At 37.4% G+C, this 27,940-nt stretch overlaps 1 protein-coding gene across 2 annotated transcripts in view; it reads right to left on the reverse strand.

Moving 5' to 3' along the window:
• ZCCHC4 (zinc finger CCHC-type containing 4) overlaps positions 1–26,192 on the reverse strand; it is a 57,505-nt gene extending 31,313 nt beyond the window's left edge. For both annotated transcript variants that reach the window (XM_004461807.3, XM_071217152.1), the window contains exons 1-5: positions 26,031–26,192; positions 25,163–25,281; positions 24,218–24,300; positions 12,241–12,516; positions 11,758–11,838 (exon numbers count right to left, since the gene is read on the reverse strand). In XM_004461807.3, coding sequence (XP_004461864.2) covers positions 11,758–11,838; positions 12,241–12,516; positions 24,218–24,300; positions 25,163–25,281; positions 26,031–26,157 — 686 coding nt within the window. In that variant the 5' untranslated portion in view covers positions 26,158–26,192. The remainder of the gene's footprint in view (positions 1–11,757; positions 11,839–12,240; positions 12,517–24,217; positions 24,301–25,162; positions 25,282–26,030) is intronic.
• Positions 26,193–27,940: the final 1,748 nt, after the last annotated feature.

Here is a 27,940-nt window from a genome sequence, read left to right on the forward strand (position 1 = left end):
AACACAGGCAACAAACTGAGTTCAATGTTGATACATATGAGCTTAAAAAAAACAAGTTCTCTCTTAATATTCAATGTTGACCTTTTACAGGACTCAGGTAACAATGGACAACATTATCAAAGAAATAAGACACTATCCCCCAATAGGACACTATCAGCTTGTCTATTCATATCATACCAACAGAGGTTTATATAAATGAAAAGAAAATAAGTAGCAATATATTTAATAAGCTATAGAATGATGTAATAAGATATATATAAAGTATTAAGAATGGCAAATGGTAGGCCATTAGTGGTGGCAATTGCTATTATAATTCCTTGACTCAAATATCCACATCTCCCTACTCCCTACCCTGATTAGGAGACTTCAACTACAGGCTAAAAAAGGTAAAACTACAAAGTATTACATTAAAGACAAATAGTTAAGAGGCCAAGTGTATCTTTCCAATTAAAAGCAATTCAGGGTAAACAACCAATGGGAAAAAATCACAAGGAGGGAAGTAGACGAGGCTCAGCTGATAGAGTGTACACCTACCATATGGGAGGATCAAGGGTTGGATACCAAGGGCCTCCTGACCCACGTGGTGAGCTGCCACATGCAAGGAGTATGGTGCCATGCAGGGGCGCCCCCATGTGGGGGTGCCCCACGTGCAAGGAGTGCACCCTGCAAGGAGAGCCACCCTGCATGAAAAAACTGCAGCCTGACCAGTGCCACACACATGGAGAGCTGACACAGCAAGATGACATAACAAAAAAGAGACACAGTTTCCCAGTACCACTGAGGGTGTAAGCGGACACAGAAGAACACACAGCCAGTAGACACAGAGAGCAGACAATGGGGTGGGGCGGGGGGGGGGGAGTGAAATAAATAAAATAAATCTTAAAAAAAATATCACAAGGAAAATCAGGAAACATCTTGAGACGAATGATTGAAAACCCAGCATACCAAAATTTATGGGATTCAGCAAAGGCAGTACTTTAGAGGGAAATTTATAACAGTAAACGAACATTTAAAAAAGAAGAAAGATCTCAAATCAGAAACCTAACCTTTCACTTGGAGGAACCAGAAAAAGAAGAGCAAACCAAGCCCAGAATGAGAAAAAGAAAGGAAATAAAGATTAGAGCAGAGATAAAAGAAAAAGAGAAAAGAAAAACAGACAACAGAACCAAATTATGGGTCTTTGACAAAATCAATAAAATTGACAAAATTTTAGCTATACTAACAAAAAAACAAAGAGGAACACACAACTAAAATCAGAAACAAAAGGAAGGACATTATTATCAACCTTACAGAAACAAAAAGAACTATAAGGGGATACAATAAGCAATGGTCTGCCAACAAATTAGATAACCTAGATGAAAGGGACAAATTCCAGAAGTATACATATGACTATACCGACTCAAGAAGAAATACAGGATCTCAACACACTAATAACAAGTAAAGAGATCGAATCAGTAATCAAAAACCACCCAAAAAAGAAATGTCCAGGGCCAGATGGCTTCAATGTTGAATTTTACCAAACAAGTCAAGAAGAATTAACACTAATCTTCTCAAAAAGTTCCAAAAATTGGGAGGGAATACTTCTTAATTCATTCTATGAGGCCAGCATCACTATAATAGTAAAACCTGGTAAAGATATCACAAGAAAAGAAAATTACAGAGCGATATCCTTATGAACAGATGTATAGCTCTTCAACAAAATACTAGCAAACCAAACTCATTAAAGGGATTATACATCATGAATGCAAAGGCAGTTCAAAATAAAAACATCCACCACAATGATGAAAGAGGTTGTTGATGTGGGAGGAGTGAGGTGGGTGGGTGTGGGGTATATGGGAACCCTTTATACTTTTTAATGTAACATTTTTTTTGTGATCTATGTATCTTCAAAAAAATACAATAAAAAGAAAAATTTTGTTTAAAAACCATCAATCAATGTAAGACATCACATTAGTAGAATGAAGGGAAAAAACACATGGCTGTATCATTTAATGCAGAAAAGACATTTGACAAAAACCAGTACACTTCCTTGATAAAAAACACTCAGAAAAAGAAAAAGAAGGGAACATCCTTAACATGGCAAGTAAGGGGCAAATATGAGTAACTCAAGTTAACATCATACTCAATCGTGAAGACCAAAAGCTTTTCCCCTTAGACCCGGAACAAGACAAGGACATCCATTACTCAACATGTACTAGAAGTTCTGACCAGAGCAATCAGACAAAAAAAAAAAGAGAAATAAAAAGCAACCAAATGGGAAAGGAAGAAGTAAATCGCTTTTTGCAGATGACATGATCCTAAATATACAAATTCCGAAGAATCTACAAGAAAGCTATTAGAGCTAATAAATACATTCAACAGTGGTGGGGTACAAGATCAACACACACAAATTAGTGGTGTTTCCAGTAATGAATACTAGTAATGACCTATATAAAAAAGAAATCAAGAAAACAATTCCATTTATAATAACAACTAAGAGAATCAAATATCTAGGAATAAATTTATTCAAGAATATAGAGGACTTATACACAGAAAACTACAACTCACTGCTGAGAAAAAAATTAAAGAAATCTTAAATAAATCGAAAATTATCTCATGGTCATGGGTCATAAGATTTGATATCCTTAAGATGTCAATTATACACAAAGTAGATTACAGATTCAACAAAATCCTAATCAAAGCTACAGCATTTCTTTGCAGAAACAAAAAGCCAATCATCAAATTCATATGGAAAGGCTCTTCTTGTAAGCAGCCCAAGGTGGTATCTGAAAAAGGTTCACTAGTTACCTGACCCAGAAAAAAAACAAAAAATCATGCAAATCAAGAGGTTCAACTCTTCGTGTTCACTTTAAGAATACCCATGAAACTGCCCAGATCATCGAAGATATGAATATTTGCACAGCCACCAAGTATCTGAAAGATGTCACCTTACAGAAGCAGTGTGTGCCATTCTGTCATTAATGGTGGCATTACTAAGTGTGCCCAGGCCAAACAGTGCAGCTGGATACAGGGATGGTGGCCCAAAATGAGTGCTGAATTTTTGTTGCACATGCTTAAAAAATACAGAAAGTAAAATTAAGGGCTTAGATGTAGATTCTCTGGTCACTGAGCACATCAGGTAAACAAGCCCCCAAGATGCGCCACTGTACTTACAGAACTTGTGGCTGCATTTACCCATACATGAGAATGTCTGGCATTGGCACACTGTTATTGGCCCATACTGGACTGAGGGCTGAATATAAACTGGACATCAAGTTATTTAGAGATTGTGTTTCTTAGTGGCCATCAGTGAAGAGTGCAGGGGGGCAGGGGACTGGAGGTAGTTAAGAGGGCCTGGAAGAAGATGTGTGTACCTAATGTCAATCCTTACCCATGGCTGGGCCAGACAGTGCTGCTGTGTGCAGGGATCAAAGACAAGGAAGGGAAAGAGGCAGCAAGGGCAGCAGCTCATCAAGAATGCTGCTTTACATCCTCTGCCTTGCCTTATGCCAATTAAGATAAGGCCTTCAGGGTACACAGTCTCAGCAGTAGACGTTGAGGGAGGTCAATGGGAGGCTGGAAAATCCAGTCACCAGTTGGGGTTCTGTGACCATGTCCCTCCCTCCCCCTCAGACAGACACTGCCTTTCTAGAAGGCTGCCCTGGAGCATGAACAGGCACAACAGCCATTCTCTCATCTCCCCCATGTCTGCCACAGGAACCTGAAAGGGGTGTTTGCTGAACTCCTGACACCTCCAGAGGCCAAAGGACAATTAAATACATACAGACTTCTTCCCCCTCAACCTGTCTTTCACCCAGCTCCTGGGGAGAGAGGTGCTACCTGGGAAGAGAGCACACACAGATAAAACACGCACGAGAGGGAAGTGGGTACTTCCTACAATCCTTCTGTTCCCAGCTGCTAAAACTGCATTAATTAGTACAATGTAAAAGTATCCTGAGGGTGGGGAAGAATGTTTAGTACAAAATGTCAGTGTGGAAAAAAAAAAAAAGAATAAAATACATAGAAGTAAATTTAAGAAAGAAGTACAAGACTGGTACACCGATAACCATAAATTATCAATTAAAGAAATTAAGGAAGCCCTAAATAAATGAAAAGATATCCCATGTTAATGGGTTCAGAGACTTAATATTGTTAATGATGACAATTACCACCAAAATGACCTACAAATTCAGTGCAATCCCTATGAAAATCCCAGCTCTCAGATCCCAGATCCCAGATCTGTCTGTAGAAATTGACAAGCTGATCCTACAATGCATATGGAAATGCAAGGAATCATGGAAGCCAAATTGATCTTGAAAAAGAAGAAAGAAATTGGAAAACTCATACTTCTAAATTTCAAAACTAACTACAAAGCAAGAGTAATCAAGAACAGGTGGTACTGGAATAATGATAAGAAAGACAGATCAATGGAATATAATTGAGAATTCAAAAATAAGCCCATATATTTGTAGTCAACTGATTTTCACCAAGGCTGCTAAGACAATTCAATGGGTGAAAGAATACTTTTTTCAAAAAATGTTGTTGGGGCTATTGGATATCCATACGCAAAAGAATGAAGGTAGGCCCCTACTTCACATCATATACAAAAATTAACTCAAAAGGGTCAAAAACCTAAACATAAGAGCTAAATTATAGAACTCTTAGAAGAAAACAAAGGTGTATATATATTCATGATATTGCGTCAGGTGATGATTTCATAAGCATCACACCTAAATCACAAGCAACCAAAGAAATAACAGGTAAACTGGACTTCATCAAAATTAAAAATGTTTGTGCATCGAAGAACACTATGAAGAAAGTAAAAAAAGACAACCCACAGAATGGAAGAAAATATTTGTAAATCATATCTGATAAGTGTCTAATAGCCAAAATATATTAAGAACACTTACAACTCAACAATAAAAAGACAATGAATTTAAAAATTGGCAAAGAATTTAAATATACATTTCTACAAAAAGATACACAAATGGTCAGTAAATACATGGAAGTATGCTCAAGATCATTAGCCATCAGGGAAATGGAAATCAAAACCACAGCGAGATACCACTTCAAAAAGACAGACAATAACAATTGTTGGCAAGAAGTGGAGAAATTGGAATCCACATACACTGCTGTGGGAAACAATTTGGCAGTTCTTCATAACCCAGATTCCCACTCCAAGGTATATGCCAAAGAAAACTGAAAACATATGGGCACAGAAAAGCTTGAACATGAATATACATAGCAGCAATATTCATAATAGCCAAAAAGTGGAAACAATCCAAATGCCCATCAAGTAATGAATGGAAAATGAGATAGCACTTAATATAATGGAATGTTATTCATCCATACAACAAAATGAAGTTTTGAAACATGCTACAACATGGATGAATCTTGAAAACATTATGCTAAGTGAAGGCCAGACATAAAATGTGACAGTGTATGATTCCATTTATATGAATAGCAGTCTAGGATAGGCATACCAATAGAGACAAAAAGTAGTAAGTGATTGCCATGGGCCTGGGGAAGGGGAAATGAGGAGTGCTGACTGGGATAGGATTTCTTTATGGAGTATTGAAAATGTTCTGGAATTAGATACTGGTGACAGTTGTACAACTTGCAAATATACCAAAAACCAGTTTTATGTATGTGCATATATCTCAAGTATGAGGCCAAGGAACTAGACTGGACTAATGCTTGCTATATCCTAGACTTCAAGTAATATGACTCAATAAATCCTCTTTTACATGAATGGATATCTGGGACTCCAGTGAAAAACTTCTGACTAATATAGTGTCTCATTCTAAATACATGAATAACCTGGAGTGATGGTGTGAGGCTTTATGGACCCCAGGAAATTATGGCCTTAAAGTTAATCTATTCATATAGAAGTAAACCCATTTTAAGTATGGTCTTTTGATTAGGTCACTTGAGTTAAGGGCCTCTTGATTGAGTTACTTCAGTAAGGTGTGGCCCAGGATGGGGGTTAACTGTCTTTAATTAGAATATTTTATAAGAGAATGAAATTCAGAGGAAGAGAAAGCTGAAAACAAGAGGCTGAAAGCAACAAAGCCCAGAAGAGAAGGCAGAGCCCAGTAAATGCTACCATGTGCCTTGCCATGGGACAGGATCACTGGAAGTTAGTCTTCAGAGAAAACATCACCTGATGATACCTTCATTTGCACATTTTCATGGCCTCAAAACTGTACACTTGTAAGCTAATAAATCCCCATTGTAATGGCTAACCCATTTTGGTATGCTGCATTTTGGCAGCCTAGAAAGACTAAAATAGATTTTGGTACCAGAAAAAGGGGGTGCTGCTATTACAAATACCAAAAATGTGGAAACAGCTTATTGGTTGAGTATGTGGGAAGATTTGTGAGGTGCTGGATAGAAAAAGTCTAGATTGTTTTGAAGAGACTACTAGTAGAAACACGGACACTAAAGGTCCTTCCAATGAGGCCTTGACAGAAATGATGAAAAGGTCAATCCAAACTAGTAAAAAGGCAACAGTCTTAGTTTGCTAATCCTGCTAATGCAAAATTGCCAGAAATAGGTTGGCATTTATAAAGGGAATTTATTTGGGGTAAAAGCTTATCGTTCCAAGGCTGTGAAATGTTCAAATCAAAGCATCATCAGGGCAAATGGTAGTGGCTTAATAAGTTGGGCTCCCGTCTACCATATGGGAGGCCCTGGGTTCGCGTCCCAGGGCCTCCTTGTGGAGGCAGGCTCACCTTCATGCTGCGGAGAACTGCCCGGCCCACACACGCCACGGAGTGCCACCCGACCCGCAAGCACTACAGAGAGCCAACTCAGCAAGATGACACAACAAAAAGGGAGACAAGTAAAAACACAGAAGAGCGTGCAGCGAATGGACACAGAGAACAGACAACAAGCAAGCCGCAAGGGGTCAGGGGATAAAAAATAAAAAATAAATTAAAAATTTAAAAAGGTATCATCAGAGATGCTTTCTAACCAAAGGTTGGCTGCTAGCAGATCCTGGACTCCTGCCATGTGGTGAGGCAAGATGGAGGGTCTGCCAGTCTCTACTTTCTCCTCGAGCTCAGCTGTGAGTGATCAGGTATCTCTCCCTGGGTCTCATCTCCTTAAGCCACCTGGGGCTTCTCTATCTTTCTGCAGTTACAGGCGAACCTGAAATCCTCTCTCTCACATGGCAGAGTCAAAATGGCAAAGCTCCCTTTCTGTGTCTTTCTTCTTCCTCTTTGCATGCTCTCTGGTTATATAGAAATGAATTACGTAAAAGGTTATATAAAAGTACAAAAGCAAAGTTATTTCTAGAGAATAGCTTATTTTTTTTGGAGCCTGACCATCTGGGTTTGAATTTTAGTTAAGCCACTTATAAAACTGTGACTTTGGTCAAGTTATTTAGCCTCGTTGTGTCTTAGTTTTCTCATCTGGAAAATGAGGATGATAATAAGAGCTGTCTTTTAGGGATATTGTGAGGACCAGGTGAGTTAAATGAACAGGGCTGTACACAAGATAAACACTCAATAAATATCAGCTATTACTGTCATTACAAGAGGAGAGGTAAAACTTCCACTTTTAAGTAATGAGTTTGTAATTATTTAACAATAATACTTTAGGAAATGAATGTGGCATTTAAAAAAAAGAACTTCATATATCCACAAAATGTACTATTCCTCTTTTAAAAGGAATGAAGTACTGTTACATGTTACAAAATGGACGAATCTTGAAAACATAATGCTAAGGGAAAGAAGCTAGAGACAAAGGGTCACATACTATATGATTCCACTCATGTGAAATGCCAGAATAGGTAAATCCATAGACACAGAAAGTATACCAGAGGATGGGAGGAAGAGTGAATTGGGACTCACTGCTAATAGGTATGGAGTTTCTCTGTGAGGTAACAGAAGTATTCTGGAATTTGATAGTGATGGTGGTTGCATATCATAGTGAATATCTAAAAACCACTCTAAATTGTACACTTTAAAAGGGTACATTCTATGGTAAACTAGATCTCAAAAAAAAAAGAAAAGAAAGGAAATTGAGTTTATCTTTCGAAGAAGCTACTATTCACTTATGGAATTCCATTTTGCCAAGGATCATGCATACCAACCAGATGTAAATAGACTGTGTAAGTACTATTAACAAAGGCCAGGTGGTAACAGAAAGTGTGGGTTATTTCCACAAAATAGAGCTGCTTATATTAAATAACCTAAAGGTGATTTAGAAATCCAAAAGAAAAAATAAATGGGCAAAAGAAGTGAATAGGCATTTGTCCAAATAAGAAATACATATGGCAAAAAAAACACATGAAGAAATGTTTAAATCACTAGTGATTAGGAAAATGCAAATCAAAACTACAATGAGATATCATTTAACACCTAACAGAATGGTGACTATTACAAAGACAGAGAGGGGAACTGATGTGGCTCAGTGGTTTGTGTGCCAGCTTCCCACATACAAGGTCCTGGATTCAATCCTTGGCCCTGGTACCTCAAAAAAAGGAAAAGAAAAAAAAAAAAAAAAAAGAACAACAAGTGTTGCAGAGGATATGGAGAGATAGGAACACTTATTCACTGTAGGTGGGAATGTAGAATGGTATAGCCACTGTGAAGGACTGGTTTGGCAGTTCCTAAAGAGGTTGAATATAGGTTTGCCATGTCACTCGGCAATACCTCTACTAGGTCTCTAACCAGAAGAACTGAGAGCAGTGACAGGAATAGACATCTGCACACCGTGTTCTTAGAGGCGTTATTCATGACTGCCAAAAGCTGGAAACAACCCATTTGTCTATCAACCAATGAATGGATAAACAAACTGTGATGTATTCACATGATGGAATATTATACAGCTGTAAGAAGAAATGAAGTCATAAAGCATATGACAACATGAATGAACCTGGAGAACATTTTGTTGAGTGAAGCAAGCCAGTCACTATACTGTATGACTGTGCTACTAAGAACTAAATATATTGTGTAATCTCATGGAATTAATAATTGAATATAGGTCACCAGAAAACAGAATGAGGTTAGATAATGGAAAGCTGAGGATTAACTTGTGCAGAACTGGTAAAAAGGATGTGTATTAATCTTTGGAAATAAATAGAAAAGGTGAAAGCCTAATACAATATTAGTAACTAGCAGTAGTATTATGTGGGTATGACAGTTGTTTAAAGGGAAAGTCTAAGTTCACATATATTTCTAAAAGGAAAGCTAAAAAAATATAACACGAAATTGTATAGCATAGTTAAAATAGCATGTGAAATATGAATACGGGTTAATATTATGCTAAGTGAAAGAAACCAGGCACAAAGTACTGCATATTATATTTCAATTTTATAAAATGCAAATATAAATCAATTTATAAAGAAAAATTAGATGAGTGGTTACGTAGGGCTGGGGAAGGAATGCTAAAGGGTGTGGAGTTTTTCTTTTTGGAGTAATGAAATCGTTCTGAAGTTTTTTGTTGTGATGAATGCACAATATTGTAATTATACTAAAAGCCACTGATTATACATTTTGGATAGATCATATGGTATGTGAATATATCTCAATAAAACTGCTTAATAAAGAAATAATGTGCAAAAATAGCCAGAAATAGCAGCTATATACAACAGGTAAAGCACAGAGAGATTGAGAGGTAAAGAATTTTTTTGTTTGTTTTTTATTATTACTGAAATAATGAAAATGCTCTAACAATGATTGAAGTGATTAATGCACAACTATGTGATTATACCAAATATCATTAATTGTACACTTTGGATGAACTGTAGACTTTATTATCAATAAAACTGAGTTGTTTGTTTGTTTGTTTTAAAAAAAAAAAAGACTGGTCCCCAAAATAAAAGGGCCATTAATTGAAACCAATAATATTACTCATCCACTAGCACTTAAAAGTATTAGTCCTATATTAGGAATAATATAATACCATCTCATTCTTATTTTATATTATAACTATCATGTATGTATGAATATATATTTAAAAATAGGGCCACCATATGGTGACTGGACAATTATAGAATAAATCCATAGTCTACATCACAGCATACTTTAATCATTTATACCTTAACTGCTCAATAATACCGGAACAAATTTTCATTAAGCATACAAATAATTTCCAATAAAATAAAAATTCTGATTGCAGTTAAAAAAAAGGAAAAAAGAAAAAAACCTGTATGAAATGATTTGATGCTGGATGCATCCCAGAAAATTATGTCCTTAAAAGCTAATCCATTCCTGTGCTTATTAACCTACTGTAGGTGGGACATTTTGATTAAATTACTCCAGTAAGGCATGACCCAGGATGGATCTTAATCCTCTTACTAGAATCTTTTCTAAACAGGATGAATACAAAACACACAGGAGCTCAGAGAACCCAGAGAAGGTGAGAGAGAAAACCAAAGATGGAGCAGCCAAAGGAGCTAATAAATCTCCCAGAGGAGAAGGCAGAGATTGGCAGGCACTGCCACTTGCCCTCCCATGTGAAAGAGGAGTCCAGGATCACCTGCAGCTGGTCTCCAGGAAGAGAGCATCCTCTGATGATGCTTGATTTGGACACTTCTGCTCAGCCTCAGAACTATAAGTTTGCAAACCAGTAAACCCCCACTGTAAAAATTAACCCATTACTGCTATACTGCTTTCAGCAGTTTTTTAATATACTAAAACATTCTGTGTGTGTGTATATATTTTTTTTAATGGAAAAAAGATTTTTAATAGACATTTCACCATGAAGATATACAAATGGCTAGCAAGCATATCTCACTCACCCTTCAATTCATGCTCCCAAACACTGTATTTTTTAAGGTGACTTTTTACACTTTAAAAATACATCTGCTTTGTTTTTTAGGTAGAAAACATATTTCATTTCATAGATTCTCCCCAACAAATACTGGAATAATGGCAAAATAGATTCAATCAGATCTTAAAAAGAAAAGGAATACACACCCTGATTTCTTCAATACATTCGAGAACACAGGAAAAATACTAAGGACACAATGTAATAGAGACAGTCCATGAATTCCTGGAATTCAAACAATTAAGGAAACTAGGAATAGTACTTTAAATTTACAGAATGAACCACCTATAAATCAAAGGTCTCTTAAATTTCCACCAGAGGGTATATGGGAACACAGTATTTTATACATGATTTCTCTGTAAAACTACAAATTCTCCAATTAAATTTTAAAAATCCAACAGCAGAAGCTTCAAGGTATGTTCCTCAGTCTTTCTCAGCTCTGTTTTTCCCAACACACCTACTGTCATTGAATTCTAATACTCTCCAACAAAGTGTTTCCTAATCTTCCTTCGGACCCGTCTATTCCCTAGTTGGCACTCACTTCACTTCAGGTTACATCCAGTGAAAGATAATATGCACATCATACAGTAAAATATATTAAAATAAATGTCTTACCACATCTCAAAATCTGCTGAAGAAGCAAAATTTGAAAACCTAATTAAGAGGAAGTTCAGAATTATCTTAGAAAATATATGAGAAGAAATTTTATTCAACAGGAATTTATCTCTAAGCTTTAAGTCAAGGACAAGCAGACACATTCATAGAGAAAATCTGGGAAGCACACTAGGAAAAAGAGAAACCTACAGCCTCCCTGTTAAGACATATGGAAGATTACATCATGAGTTTATATGACATTAGCTATAAAGATGCCTCAAAAGCAAGTACTACGTTTAAATACCAATTAAAGAGGTATAACAAACTATAAACAACTAAGACAAAAACATTTAAAAGAAATAGGGGATAACGAAAAAGAATAAATATTGTACTTTGTAAACCTACCGAAAATCAATATCCAATAAAAGGCTTTTAATGTTCGACTTCTTGTCACCTGATGCATTCAATCTGATCAGTTCATGCAACCTAAAGCAATTAGTGAAAGTGAACCTAATAAGAAATTATAAATACCATAGACAATAACAACAAAAAACACACCAACAATGTTATTTTGCTGTTTCTGATATTTTAATAAAACATTAAAGAGAATTTGACATGTATGACCAAGTTTTGTTTTGCAAATATTTTTAAAAGAGGGTAGAACTTACCTGAAACTGCGAAGTGTCAAATTTTAAACAATTTCCTATCATATACCAGAAATATATAAAGATTCCTCTCAAATGGCATACATGTTGCAAACTCCTTAAGTAGAGGGACCATAAACACTTAATGCTATACCCTGCATATAGTAAATAATTTCTTGATATATTTCCATATAGTTTAAATAATGGCAACAGGAGAATTTTTAAAAAAGAACATTTAACATACCTTGGTGTTCCAACACACAGTACCCTTCTGAATCCCAGGGTAGATAGCAGGTCTACTAAGAACTGACAGCTTCTCTCAGCAAACAAATACTGAGCATGTGTCTTCTTATTTTCCAATGGATAAAGGAGCTGACTGGGCCTTTTTAACTGGTTGACAGAAACATCACCCATCATCTGATGCTCACGATGCTTTCCCCAGTCATCTGGCAGAAGCAATTGCTGACATCTTTGACAAAACTTTCTCTGAGATAAGGGCAACTCAATAAACTTCAAGTACCTTCAAGACACAATAACGTAGAAGGTAGAATATATTAAGTTTGTTGTTTTAAAGGCAATGGATTTTGCTACTTTTACTATTCAAAAAGTATTCCTTCTTGGTAAAAAGTATTGAGTAGAGGAAAGGTGAAAAAAAATTGTGGAATGTTGGTTAGAATTTATATCTGGCTGCCTACCTTCAAAGTGGAAAAGAATCAGCAATTTCGTAAGAATTGATATGTTCCAATTTAGCCACTGAACGAAGATCAATATCCATTTAAAATGTGAAAATAATATATTACTCAAACAAGTTAGTAATGGAAACTACTATCTAGTTTAAATTTATTGACAAATCCATGTTTTCTAACTCTGAAGTGCTAAACAGTCTGGCTCACGTGGCAATCACTTTAAAATGAGAAATTAAGAGCATTCTTCAAGTTACGGCATAATTAGCAAGAAAAATTACTTCCTAAAAGAAAAGATGTTCCTACAAAGCTCCTCTATTCTTAGCAGTCCTGACAGAGGCAGTTTCAGAAGAGCAAACATCCCCCAAAACAGCAAGACAATATTCAAAGCCTTTAAAAAGACTGTTAGATATCTCATTTCATCTCTTTCAAGTAACTCTTACATCTGATTTCAAAGTCACTGTTTTCTTTTGCTTTTCCATCACATTAAAGATGACTAACAAGAGAAAATAATCATGTTTAGTGGGTTTTAAAAACTATCTTTGTATATGCTGATAGACAGAGGTTGTGAAATCAGAAGAAAGTGCAAGAAAAATAAGATTATTGAGGACTATAGAGTCTGAATGTGTAAATCCAAACAGTACTTTAAAAGGATTCTTAAAACTTGAGAAAAATAATATGGTTTCAATGGAACTAAACACAGAAACTACACTATAAAAACTCTGAACTTAAAATAGAATCACAGAGATTTTAAAAACTTTTTGTATCTAAGCACAATTTCATCTCAAAGTATCCAACGTAGTAACAAATAGATATTCAGAATGTCTGCAGTAAAAAATGAATTATCATGCCAGTAATTTAAATGTTTCTATTCATATGATAACTCTTCTTTTGACAGCCTTATCCATGACTAGAAAGAAAAATAGAGAGATTAAAAGGAACTGCTTAATAAGTCAAAGAAAGAATGTCACTAAAGAAAAAGGCCCCTAAGACATAAGTACAAGTAGGAAGAAGCAGTAGACTCTTCAGCAACAGAACCACTGCACTTACTGTGGCTTTCATTATTAAAGGTTAAGCATAGAAGGCATCCACATCCAGCTATGACAGAGTATCACAGACTAGATTTACCATCCTGCCTTAAGAAGTTTTAAACAGACAAAACTGATGAAACAACAGTTTTCTGATACTGGACAACTGGCAGCCCAAAACGGTGGAACCTGAGACAAGGGGAAGAGATGAGCTGAGGCAGACAGCGGCCCAGGCTACCGCCTGTAGGGAGGCAGCAGCGAAGGGAGCCAGAACCCACACAGGGCTCGGCGAGCTCAGAGTCCTTGAGACAGAGGTGAAATCTCGGGGAGGCTTACAAAGCTACAACTTACAGGGCAGGGAGTGGAGAAAATATGCGGGGTGCATGGGATACGAGGGGAGGTGAGAGCTGCACATGAGGAGATAGAAAGCAGGAGCACCAAGATCTGCTGTCGATTCTCCTCAAGTCTTCAGCCAAGCATTGATCAGCACGTGCACGTGAGGAAATTACCCAAGACCAAGGAAAGATCCCTTGGAAAGGTGCAGTAGTTGTGGAGATTCACAAAGGGCCCAGAATTGTTTGTCTTCTGACAAACCAGGGTGGAAAAAAGCCTCTTAATACACAAAAAAAGCATTAGGATCCTGTGGTGTCCTGGATGTCCCACCTCTCATCAGCTAAGTGTCGGATTGGCCTGTGCTCCCAGGGCAGACCCCTGATCTCAGTTCCCGAGGAGCAGAGTAACCCTCGGGCTTGTCTGCCTGGCCCAGCCTGTCTGGTGGAGCCCAGAAGGACCTGCTGTCTGAACCCGCCCTGTGTGTAGAAGGCAGTTCACAGAGCTCTGCCCTCATGCTGCCTGGGGCGAGGGACTGCTGGCTGTAGGACATACAGAGCAGTGCCCAGGACTGGGACTGGGACTGGGACCCTAAGAATCTGTTTCCTGGGGAACAAGGGACATTCCTATCCATTTAAAGGGGAATTCCTAGCACCACAGGTGCAGGTTTAAGACAAAACTGTTAGTGCTGAAACCTTTCGCCTGAAGCTATTCTCTAAACTCCCCTTACGGATAAGCCCTGAAGAAGAATGCTCTCACAGGACAAAGTGCAAAGACTGGGAGAAGTATTTTCTTTCTTTTCATTCTTTTCTTCTTCTTCCTTTTTTTTTTTTGGTTTGCTCCTGGTATTTAAGGAAAACTGTCATACACTACCTGGACACAACCTTAAGGAACAGGCTCCTCGGAACTAAATATCAAAATGTCCAGGTTTCAACAAAAACATATAAAGAAAGAGGAAGTGATGGCCCAGGCAAAGGAGAAGACCAAAGTGTCAGAAGCCATCAGTGTGGAGGAGGAGGAGCAGACCTGGAACATAGCAGACAAAGAAGCCCATTTAAAAAAAAAAAAAAAGGTCATAAATATGCTTAAAGAGCTAAGAGCTAAAGGAAAACTTGGATAAAGAATTGATGACAAAGGCAGGGACAGGAGTAATGAGCTTTGATGACAGAGGAGGAGGCCACAAGCCAAGGAATGCAGGTGACCTCCAGAAGCAGGAAAAGGCAAGGAAATGGACTCTCCACTCAGAGGACAGAGAAGGAACCAGCCATGCCAACACCTTACAGTCTGTGAGACTGATTTTGGATATTTGATCCCCAAAACTGTAAGAGAATAAATATTTTGTTGTAAGCCACCAAGTTCGTGATAATTTGTTACAATAACAACAGGAAACTAATGCAGGTACCAAGGTAATTCAACAGGGGAAGGATGATGTTATCAACAAACGATACTGAAAAAGTTTGAAAGCCACATGCAGAGAAATGAACCTTAACTTTTACCTCACACCATATTCAAAAAGTGATTCAGGGAAATGGATGTCTCTCAAACAGTTGGACACTCGCCTACCACATGGGAGGTCCTGGGTTTGGGTCCCAGTGCCTCCTAAAGAAGACAAGTAGACGCCTGCATCCGCCAGAATGAGAGCTAGACACCACATCCCGCCACAACCAGAGCTAGATGTCACATCCCGCTGCAATGAGATGACGCCTAAAGCAAGCAGATGTCATGAATGGTTGTGGCTCAGGCTGTTAGACATTCACCTCCCATGTGAGAGGTCCCATATGCTATTCTTGGTGCCTCCTGGAGAAGATGAGCAAACAATGAGCATTCAGAGGAGAAAACCATCTGGGGGAGGAGGAATAAATAAATAAATAAATAAAGTAGAATAAATAAATCTTAAAAAAAAAAAACTAATTCAAAATGGATCACATCTAAATTTAAGAGCTAATATTATAAAAAATTCTAGTAGGAAAATGTATAGGAGAAAATAGTAATGAGTTGGATTTGGTAAACATTTCTGAACTAGGACACAAAAAACACGACAGAAAAAAGAAAAAGATCAATAAAATTGGCTTCATCAAAGTTAAAACACTTTTTTTTTTAATTAGAGAAGTTGTGGGTTTACAGAATAACCATACATAAAACACAGGATTCTCATATACCATCCTGTTATTTACCTTGCATAGTTGTGGTACATTTGTTACAACTGATAAAAGCACATTTTTATGATTGTACTATTAACTGTAGTCCAGGGTTTAACATAGGGTTCACTGCATAATGCAGTTCCATGGATTTTTTCTTAATTTTTTATTCTATTACCATATATATAACCTAACATATCCCCTTTTAATCACATTCAGATACATATTTCGGTGCTGTTAAATACATTTATAAGGTCAAAATTCACATATAAGCATATGTCTGTTATCACTCCAAGGGCTAAAAACACTTATAATCTTAATTCAAAGCAAAAGAAACTTGAAAAAAATTTCCTTCCAAATTTGGTCTATCTTCAGAGATGAGGATGAAGCAAAAACAGGATGCTACATCAAACAAAACATCAGACAAAAAACAAAAGAATCTGATAGCAGAAATGAAAGCTCTCTAGATAGGCTGGACAATGTAGTTGAGATTATCACTATGAGAAAAAGGAGCAAAAACAAGGTGGGATGAGTAGAGATGAGAAAATGAAGTCTAGTTGAGGAGGTCATGGTTACTATGAATAATAATAGTTTTTCATTAAGAAATAATAGTGGAAAAGAAATCTTCAACTATATAATCTGGGAAATTTCTCATAACTGACAGTGAGTTTATATTTTGAAAGGGTTACTTAATATCCAACAAAATGGCACAAAACAGGCTCACATAAAGACAGATCACTGAGAAATAAATGATCATTGAGGAATAAAAAGATCTTGAAAAAATGACAAAGGAATCAAACAGATCACATTTAAGAGATCAGGAATTAGAATGGCTTGGATTTCTCAGGAGTCATAAAGAAGACAGAAAGCAAGAGTAGTGCCTTCCAAATTCTGAAGGGACAATATTTCCAACCTAGAAGTCTATATTATGAATAGCTACTAATCAAGTATCAGCATAGATTAAAAATATTTTCAGAAAACGTAATTATCAAGTCACCTGACAGGTGGTAAACATCAAGCTGACCCCAAACTTCTCTAATACCTTATTTAAGTCTAGAGCAGGCCTCCTCAAATGCTGGCCATGCAAAGAAGATATTGTATCAATTCTAAGGGCTAACAATAGAGAGGAATAAGGAGATAAGGGATTTTTCCTTTGGGAGTAATGAAAACGTTCTAAAATTGAGGCAATAATAGTACAACTCTGTGATGAAAATGAGAGCCACTGAGTGTATACTCTGAATGGATTGTACAGAGCATGGGACTATATAATACAGTGAATCCTGTGGTGGAAGATGGATTGTGGTTAACAGAACAAATATGAGAACGTTCTCTCATGAAATGTAACAAATACATAATATCAACACAGGGTGTTAATAATAGGGTAGGCTGAGGGGAAAATACACCAAATGTAAGATAGGAACTATAGTTAGTAATAATATTTTGACAAATGTAACAAATGTTCCACAACAGTGCAAGGTAGGTGGTGGTGGGGTGATGTGTGGAAGCCCTGTATGATGATATGCATATTTGTTTTGTAGGTTCACAAATTTTACTATATACATATTGTTTACATATGTTCATGTATGAATGATATATGTCAATAAAATTTGTTTAAAATGAAAAAAAAAAAAATGCTGGCCATACACTGGTGCTGGTGACCAACTGTTACCAGTCCATGATTATACAAGGACAGAAATCAAGAACACATGCTTGAGACTTTTACACCAATTAACCAGAGTAATTGTACGTCTGTTCAATTTAATAATAAAAATTTTGGATTTGTATTTTGTATGTCTTCTTTGTTTTTGTTTCATTTTCTAGTAATTTATTTTTACCATATTAACACAAGTATCTAACCCCAATGGACTGGAAATAAAAACAAAAACACAAACAAAACAAACATAAATCTGGTCCTTTAACACAGATAATATAAGTATGGCACTAGAGGGCATGAAACAATCCTTCAAAGTCTCCAAGGTAAACATATGTAACCAGAATTTTATACTTGGCTAGACTGCCATTCAAGAAAAAGAGGGTAGACAAATGTTTTTTGACTTGGAAGAATTCAAGTTATATAACAATATAACCTGGGGCCTTCTTGAAGGAATTATTGGACAGCTGGGTGCCAGATAGAAAGAGCAACCAAACAAGTTGGTTTGAAATCTAGAATAGATTTCTCCAAAAAGAAGAAATCAATAGATTATGCTATAACTGAATGTTCTGAAACTGTTTAGACAAAATTGGCAGAGGGTATGCCAATAAGTCAGTGATAAACACAAAAATAACCAAGCAAATAACAGCAGCAACAACAAAATATCCAACACTATCATTAACTCCCAGGAAAACAAAAAGCTGTGCAGGAAAGAAATTATGACTTTTTATTACATGATTCAAGCTATGAGCAGCATTTGTACTGTCATAACAATGTAAACACTAAATTCTGAGTCTAACCAAAATTATGCATAAATATAAGATTATGGGGGATGGTGAGAAGGGCATGGATTATGTAGGGGAGGGGGAGAGGAAAGCTAAATCCTCATTTTTCAAAGTGGGAAACAGATCATTCTAAAAATTGATAAATCAGAAAGTAGCAACACAAGCATGTTTTTTAGAGACAGGAAAGTAAATTCTAAAAGAATTAGCCAAAAGAGACAACTACAGTCGCTGCTGGGGAAGGGGAAATATAGGTTAGAGACAAGAGTGCTGGAAATCTCTTAGAACTGGTTTGATTCTATTGCCACACGTAAATTTTTTTTACTGAGATATTCACATACAATAAAATTCACTCTTCTAAAGACTAAAATTCAGGTTTTTTAAAAGTATGAAATTCAATGGTTTTTAGCATATTTGCAAAGTTGTACTACCATTATCACTATCTAATTCCAGAACATTTTCATCACCTCAAAAAGAAACCCCATACCCATTAGCAACCACTCTCTATTCTCCCTCCCCACCCAGCCTCTAGCAGCAACTAATCTATAATTCTGAATCTATGATTTGCCTATTCCGCACATTTTGTATAACCACAGATACATTTTGATTCTATTTTTTTATCGAGACTTTTGTTTAAAAAATAAAAACTTCCGGAGGATGAATCTCAATCAAATAGGAGATGAATGAAGAAACTACTGTTAAAAGTGCTGCCAGTGAGCACTGAATCCATTTAACCACAAAATAACAGAAATAAATGTGGAGATAACAGGTATAGTACAAAATGTAAATAATATAAATCCAAACAAAAGTGGTAGGGGAAGAGAAAAAGAAGGCAGGAGGTAGTTTAAGTACACTGATTTGCTCATGTTTTAGAGCCAAGTGTGAAAAGATGTAATTTAAAACTGAAGAATCAAGTTATAGAGCTAAAAGCAATATTCAAAGGCCTAAAGGTTAACACTAAAAAGTCATAAGTAAAATCAGATCATGATTGCAGAGAAGGGAAAGAGACAGGAAGATACACTGAGTTTATATACTGAGTTTATCGTTTCTCTTTTTTTTTGGCGGGGGGGGGGTGGATGGATAAATACTATCTAAACAAAAATGAAAGGATTAAATGTGGTATTAAAAGTTATATAGGCAACAACTAGAACAAAAATATAGAAGAAACACGTTACAAAAAAGAAAAGCAAAGAAGCACAGACTATATAGTGAAAAAGAATAAAAACACGCAAAAAATAGCACTTAAAATGACATAGCAAAACTAAGACCAAGCCTATCTAAACCCATTATGAAAATAGATTAAATCCACACTATTAGTTAAAACTGTCAGACTGCACCAAAAAGTAAAATCCAACCACTCTATATCATCACTTCTAAGATGCATGTTTTTCACATATTAATATCTATACCAAAATACAATTTATAATTCCCATCTGCCAGATGGAGGTCATAATGTAGTCTGGATTGTACAAACTTGGTCCTAGCTCTGCATACTGTTATTATTTCAATTCAGTAGTGTGCACTGCTGGAACCACACACAGAGTGTAACAGCATCACAAACTATGATTTGGCACCACACTCAAAAAGACTGTGCTCACACTCAGGAACCAAAAGAGAGCAATAGGACATTCATTTGATACTGAAGAAGTAAATTCTCATTTTGGAAGAATGATGGCAACAAACTAGAGCTTTACAGGATCTAAGATTTTCAGTATTTCCAAATTTTCTTCAGAAAGCTTTATTGCTAGTTTATTAACCATCTCTTGAGAAAAGATACACTGAGATTTTATGTCTGTTTCTCTCTATTCAAAATCGCATCATAATCATTCAACTGAACTGCCTTAAATTTAACAGACACAAGATTTTTCTCAAGTTTGGGTAGAAAGAACTGGAAAGTATGAAGAGCTACAGACTACTCAAGAGTTCCCTCCTTATTCATATTTACTACACATACCCAGGGGAGAGAAATTCATTCTGCTGCATGGCTCAGCATAATTTACAAATTACAGGCCAGCATTTTGAAATGCCACTTTTATTGATCTCCATTTGATGTTTCATTTGCCTTTCCTGGAGTACACAAATTATGTTTATGGCATTTTCCTAATAGCAGTCCTTGAAAATCTGAGTTTAAATGAACAGTGGAAAAACATAACCAAATGAAACAACTAAACAAAGCTATCTGGATACACGTAAATTATTGATGATTTTAGCATTCAAATATATTTTCCCTAAGACTCCACAGGTCACAATAAGAGTGCCAGCATACTACATAATAGAATAATAACCCATTTCAGGGCATAACAGACAGATAAAAACTATAAGGAGAGGCAAATCTCAGTCACAAAACGTAAATCTGTCAAGTAAACACATATGACACATACAGCATGCTTCAAAGGGTGAGAAGATTACAAAAATAAATATCAAATCCAATTCTATAGAACCTAGGGATGTGTGCAGTATGCCATCCCATAATAAAAATGAGGTAATAAAGATCCGTTTATCTTGCTAGCTATCATCATTGCTTTCTAATGATTTAAAAAGTATATCAGCCAATGAAAAGTTGTTACTTCACAGTAAGAGATGACAAGTTTGCTTTAGAAAATGGGCATAAAGTTTAAATGCATTTTAATACTTTCAAATATGGTGGTTAATTTAGTAAGCTAACTTATAAATGAGTCTAAAACAATTACACTCTCAAGTAATAAATGGTTTGTCATCCTTAGGTCCATTTACATACAGAATGAACTGCTAGTCCCAAGCTGAAGATATAATGAGAGAATAAGTAATTTACTAAGTCTTATAAGTAATTTAGTAAGCCTTTGATCTTAAAAAGCCAAAATATTAATTTCAAACCTTTTACTCCATAGAAAACATAAAGCACAGAAGTATCGATTATAAAAATGGTGCAAAGAAATTAATGAGATTATATTGCAAAAAGCTTAAACTTCTACTCATCCTCCAAAACTGCTAAAAAACCATGTCCTTAACATGATGCCTCTATTGATCAACAAGGTACAAGTTGGCTTTAAGGCCTCTGATGCAGACCACTTCATCTTTTCTATGAATTCTGATGACACTCAATACACTCTTTGCATTATAGAAACTGCGTACATCTCAACTCCATTACTAGTATTTTAAGGTTTTTTTTGAGCCCTCAACAAATACCTGCTGAATGAACAAATGAATGGATGGATGGATGGTTGGATGGAAGGTTCTGGCAACAAAACCCATTGACCACAGATGAAGATGTTAAAAATCATTTTGTCAAGATGCAATGTCAAGGACCAGCATAAGATAACAGATGATATAATGCCCCTCCCCAAGAAATAGCTTTTTAGAAATTCTTTAATAATTCATATTTCACCTAGAACACTATTTTTATATTCTAATTAATATAAAATATGAATTTAAAAATTATTATCAAAAAACCATAGTATGGCAGCACAAAGACAAGAAGAGTGCTTTAGCCATAGACCAAAAATTTCTTTATACAGGGAAACAGCACCTAGATTTTATTATGAAATTTAATTAATTCATCAATATTCTTATGTTATAACATAAAAAACATGCTGGGAAGCAGACATGGCTCAACTGAGAGTGTCCACCTACCATATGGAGGGTCCAGGGTTTGATATCCAGGGCCTCCTGACCTGTGTGGTAAGCTGGCCCATGCACAGTGCTGCCGTGCGCAAGGAGTGCCGTGCCATGCAAGGGCACCCCGCGTACGGGAGCCCCACGCACAAGGAGTGCGCCCCGCAAGGAGAGCTGCCCTGCGTGGGGAAAAAAAAATGCAGGCCGCCCAGGAGTGGCACCACACACACGGAGAGCTGACACAGCAAGATGACGTAACAAAAAAGAGACACAGTTTTCTGGTGCCACCAAGAATGCAAGCGGACACAGAAGAACACACAGCAAATGGACACAGACAGCAGACTATGGGGCGGGGGGAAGCGGTGAGAAATAAATAAAATAAATCTTAAGAAAAAAAAGCACAAAAACATGCTTATCTGATAAAAGCAAGTGATAAAGGCAGAGTACAAAACTATGTATTTATGATGACTAGAACCTTGTAAAACAAACAAATCCTGGCACAGACAAAAGACCAGAAGGATATATTCTACCAAATGTCCAAAGTGGTAGATGCAAAGGAATGGGTGATGTGTTTCTACTTTCTACTCTTCATGTCTTCAATATTCTATTTTATCTCCTTAGGATAATCACATTACAATATATCTCCATATAACTCCTTACATTTTATCTCCTAATATCTCCTTGAGTTAAATCATTTCACATCGTATATTAGTTACTCTGTTTTAACGTTTAAAACTAATATTTTAGATCAGAGAGACATAAGTTTGAGTCTTGCTCTAGTAGTGTGACCTTGATGAAGTTACTCAAGTTCTCCAAGTCTCAATTTCCTACTCCTAAGTAAACCACTCTGGCAGGATTAAATAACATTACATGTAAAACACTACTACAGTGGTGCTCAGTTTCTATTAATACCCTTTTCAACACTTTTTATTGTTGACTGAATTCCCATACAGTAAGTAGACATCTCTGATGGTAGTTCAGATGTAATCAAGTTATCTTAAGAAAAGCCTCCTCAAAGAGAGAGAGAGAAAGAAGCCTCTTTCATCAAAGAACTTTAAAATCTACCAAGAAGCCCAGGAAAGACATTTTTAATAGATCCTCTGTTAGTCAGCCAAAGGGCTGCTGATGCAATACTAGAAATCTGCTGGCTGTTATATAGAGTATTTATTTGGGGTAGGAGCTTACAGATACCAGGCCATAAAACATAAGTTACTTTCTTCACCAAAGTCTGTTTTCACATGTTGGAGCATGATGGCTGTCGACATCTGCCAGGGTTCAGGCTTCCTGGGTTCCTCTCTTTCCAGGTCTTGCGTCTCCTGGCTCAGGTCCTCTCTTCCTGGGCCTTGTTTCTAATTCCTCTATGTGCTTACTTCCTGGGGCTCCAGCTTAAGACTTCAGCATTAAACTCCAACATCAAAACTCCAACATTAAGAACCCCTAACTCTGTCCTTTGGCATGCATTTTATCTGCAAGTCCCCACCCACCAAGGGGCAGGGACTCAAAGCCCTACTGACACAATAATCAAGTAAACCTCTGAATCCAATATAATCTCATACGCCCAGAGGAAAAGACCAGTTTATAAACATAATCCAATATTTCTTTTTGGAATTCATAAATAATATTAAACTGCTACAGATCCCAATACTCTCTCCCACTTAGAAAGGCCTCTGAATCCTTCTAAACACAGCAGTCCAGGTAGCCTGAAGGAGGTGACATGATCGTGAAAACCTATTTGTCATCTGCATCCAGATGGCAGGTTTCTTAAGGAGCTTCTCCCAGCACACAAGCATGGTGCTTATGACACAGGAGTGAAATCACTGATTGCTAAAGGAATGAATTTTTATCACAGGTTTGCCAAAGAATTAAACCTAAGATTTAATTACAATTCACCCATAAACAACTTAACCAGAGTTTTTAAAAAAAATGTTTAAGCTTAAACTTTTAAAAATTCTTTCAGTATTTCAAAAACAAAAACATTACAGTGAAAATAATAAAGAAAAATGGCATCACATCAGTACCTTTCCACACACTGTTTTCGAGATAGGGGAGGCTGACACCTTCGGTTATGAGCTTCTCGTGCAGCCAGTCTAGCTCCTGACACCTGAAAGAATATAAAGCCCATTTAGTAAACTATCAAACTTGCTAGCATCTTAGGAAAAACTGTCACATTCTGATATCAGGAAACCAGAAATTCCAGCAGCTCAATGTTGAAAACAAGTATAAATTTTCAGGGGGAAATAAAACAAAACACAGGAATCTGGAAGGATTCTAGAGTAGTCTGAAGCAATATTAAAGCACTGAGATTAACTCTCCTGAATATTAACAAATCTGCAGAAGAGTGATAAATAAGACCATTTTCCAATAGACATGAAAAAGCTGAAAATTCTCTACTCAAAGCATTCAAAACTTTAACTGTAGCTGAGCCCAGGAGGATACCTAGCTCATAAGCATATCTCTAAGTGTCTTCACTGGGTCATGCAGTAGTTTCATAAAGGATGTTCAATGCAAATTTTCCAAAAAAGTGTTTTTTGAACATTTCCTGAAAAGGATTCCTAGCTCATAAGCATATCTCTAAGTGCCTTCACTGGGTCATGCAGTAGTTTCATAAAGGATGTTCAATGCAAATTTTCCAAAAAAGTGATTTTTGAACATTTTCTGAAAATGATGATGACCTAGACTCTTTAGGAAGAAATCTATATTTGCAAATGGAAGATCAGCAACCCAATACTAACAGAGGAACTTAAGTTTTTGTAACAGCAGTTTAAGACAACAGTAATCAGAGTAGACTTATACATAAATCCAGTCTCCTAAACTAAAAACAAACAACAACTTCATCACTTTTAGATACATATCTCATATCATGTTCAAACTGTATCCATCTTTATTGGTTTAGACATTCCCAATAAAATTTACATACATCAAAAATTTAAAAGCATAGCTCCAAAAAAGGTTAATATATATACCTTTTCATCTTCCCATTGAAAAAAATTACAGTCTTTTCTATCTCTACAGGCTGAGCAGGCATAAAACCTTCGTGTTTCTTCTTTCCCTTGGTTTACCTTTACAAACAGAAGAGTTGGTCCTAGTTCCAGAACAGGAAAAAAAAACACGTCCAATAGTCAACATCAAGTTCATAGTTTTCACCACCCTTAAATAGAACTTGTTTTGGTTCTATAAGCAATTTATCATAATTAAACCCACCATTCATGAACTTTTTTTTCCCAGTCACAATATTCAGGCACTGACTGCTTATTAGATATAAACATTAATCTCTGAAAACAGAGAAAGTAAATAGTATTGTCAATATAGCAGCTGCATACAAAGTGAAAGATACGGACCTGGGTCGTGAGACTAAAACGAGGAGGGGTTTTAGAGAACCGAGCACTTTGCCAACTCCTACTCCGTTACCCTTTCAGTATAAACGCAAGCTTTTAGATTTAGACACAACTCTCTGTAAGTCAGGGGAAAAAACTAGGCCTGGTTTCCAGGAAAGAACTAATTCAAACCGTTTCCCCTAACGTTTTTTATTGAAAAGACAAACAACATCAAATGAAATCTCCGAGGGGTTAGCAACGAAAGATATTGGACACCGTGCATCCTCTCTGCCTACATTTACCATTGCCTTCACACAAACATATACACACAAAAACGGGGACTTTCTATGGCAGTTTTTTAAGAAAACTGAAAACAAAGTGCGTTTTCCAGACATTACACGTGGTGGTGAAAAGGGCAAATAAAAATCCAGCTCGGAAAGCCCACGGGTCCTCCAGGCCAACTCCCGCCGACACCCCAAGCGCCCGACAGCCCGGCTGAGACCAGACGTGGACCCACCGTGAGGGCACAAGGGGGCGGGAACGGCAGAGTACGAAGGAAAAACCACCTCCACTCCCGAGCCTCCCAAGCACCCAGAGATCCCCTCAGCCTCCACAGCTTCAAGCTGGTTCCTGGGGGCCGCCATCTTCCCGCCGCCGTCCCGAAAGCCTCACCCGAACCAATGAGACTTAGAAAGAGCGCCGCCGCGACCCACGGCGATCCACAGCGCCCCCGCGCGGAGGAGGGTCCGCAGGCGTGAGGGCGGAGGGCACGCCCTGACACGCAACCCTGCGGGCAGGGAGGCTGCTGTCAGACTGCGACTAGGTGTGGGGCTCGCAGGCCGCCAGTCGGGCCTCCAGTACGAGCTGGATACGCGCCTCACGTTCAGTAGCTGCAAGAATCCTCCTTTCAAAAAAAAAAAAAAGAGAGAGAAATCAAGAAGATTTTGGACGAATTGGACGCCCAAAAGGCAGCATTAGCACCAACAGCAGCTAATGATAGCAGTGCTATCCCTGTTTTTTAGGCCACATTCAGTGTCATCTTCCAATTGAACAACGTTTACAGCTGCATATCCATGAACATTTATACATGTGTTTAAATATACAAATCTTTTTTTAAAATTATTTATTTATTTTTAAAAATTACATTCAAAAAATATGAAGTCCCATTCAACCCCACCGCCCCCACCCCCACTCCCCCCACAGCAACACTCTCTCCCATCATCGTGACACATCCATTGCACCTGATAAGTACATCTCTGAGTATCACTGCACCCCTAGTCAATGGTCCACATCATAGCCCACACTCTCCCACGTTCCATCCAGTGGGCCCTGGGGGGATCTACAATGTCCTGTAATTGTCCCTGAAGCACCACCCAGGACATCTCCTCGACCCGAAAACGCCTCCACATCTCATCTCTTCCTCCCATTCCCCAAACCCAGCAGCCACCATGGCTACCCTTCCCACACCCATTCCACATTTTCTCTGTGGACATTGGATTGGTTGTGTCCATTGCACATCTATGTCAAGTGGGGGCTTAGATTCCACATGGATACTGGATGCAATCCTCCTGCTTTCAGTTGTAGACACTCTAGGCTCCATGGTGTGGTGGTTGACCTTCTTCAACTCCATGTTAGCTGAGTGGGGTAAGTCCAATAAATCAAAGTGTAGGAGCTGAAGTCTGTTGAGGCTCTGGGCCTGGGTGTCATATTATCAGTCCAGAGATTCAAATCCCCTAAATATATCTAAAACCCAAGCACCAACTACAATTCCATTAAAGTAGCATGCAAGTCTTGTGAAAAGAGATCCCCTCTGAGTCCAATTCCATCATGCAGAAACACCAGTTCCAAAGAAGGGCCATCTGCCATGGTAGTGAACCCCATCTGCCATGATCATAGAACCCGTGGGTCTCTTTATTCCTCAAAAGAACCAATACCTGGGGTTGTATCTACTTTATCTGTCTCTCAGACTCTGCTCATTTGTGCATAAGGGCATTCCTTCTGACAACCTTGTATATTTGTAAATATACAAATCTTAAGATGCATCCTCTTTACTCTTCTTCGTGTTCCTGTAGGGGGAGAGGGTATCACAGCATTGTTACTATTTTGGCTCAAGTCAAAACCTTGGCATCATCCTTAACACCTCTGTTTCTTCCCTCTGACCATCAGAAATCCTGTATACCTTCAAAATAGATCCAGCATCTGACATCTACTCACCACTGTGGTAGAAGTCAAGAGAGGTTCAATTATTTGCCTATAGAAAGGCCAGGACTCAGGAATGATTTTGAGAAGGAAAAATGGTTTATTGACAGCCAGCCGGATTCAGGAGTTTGCTGTTTGAAACCGGAGCCTCGAACAAGATTTTCAAGTTCCTTTTATATAGGGCGGGGAGTCAAATGGTGCTTTTATCAAAGAAAACTCCTTTTTTGT

The sequence above is a fragment of the Dasypus novemcinctus genome, chromosome 1, assembly GCF_030445035.2.
Source record: "Dasypus novemcinctus isolate mDasNov1 chromosome 1, mDasNov1.1.hap2, whole genome shotgun sequence".
Lineage (NCBI taxonomy): Eukaryota > Metazoa > Chordata > Mammalia > Cingulata > Dasypodidae > Dasypus > Dasypus novemcinctus.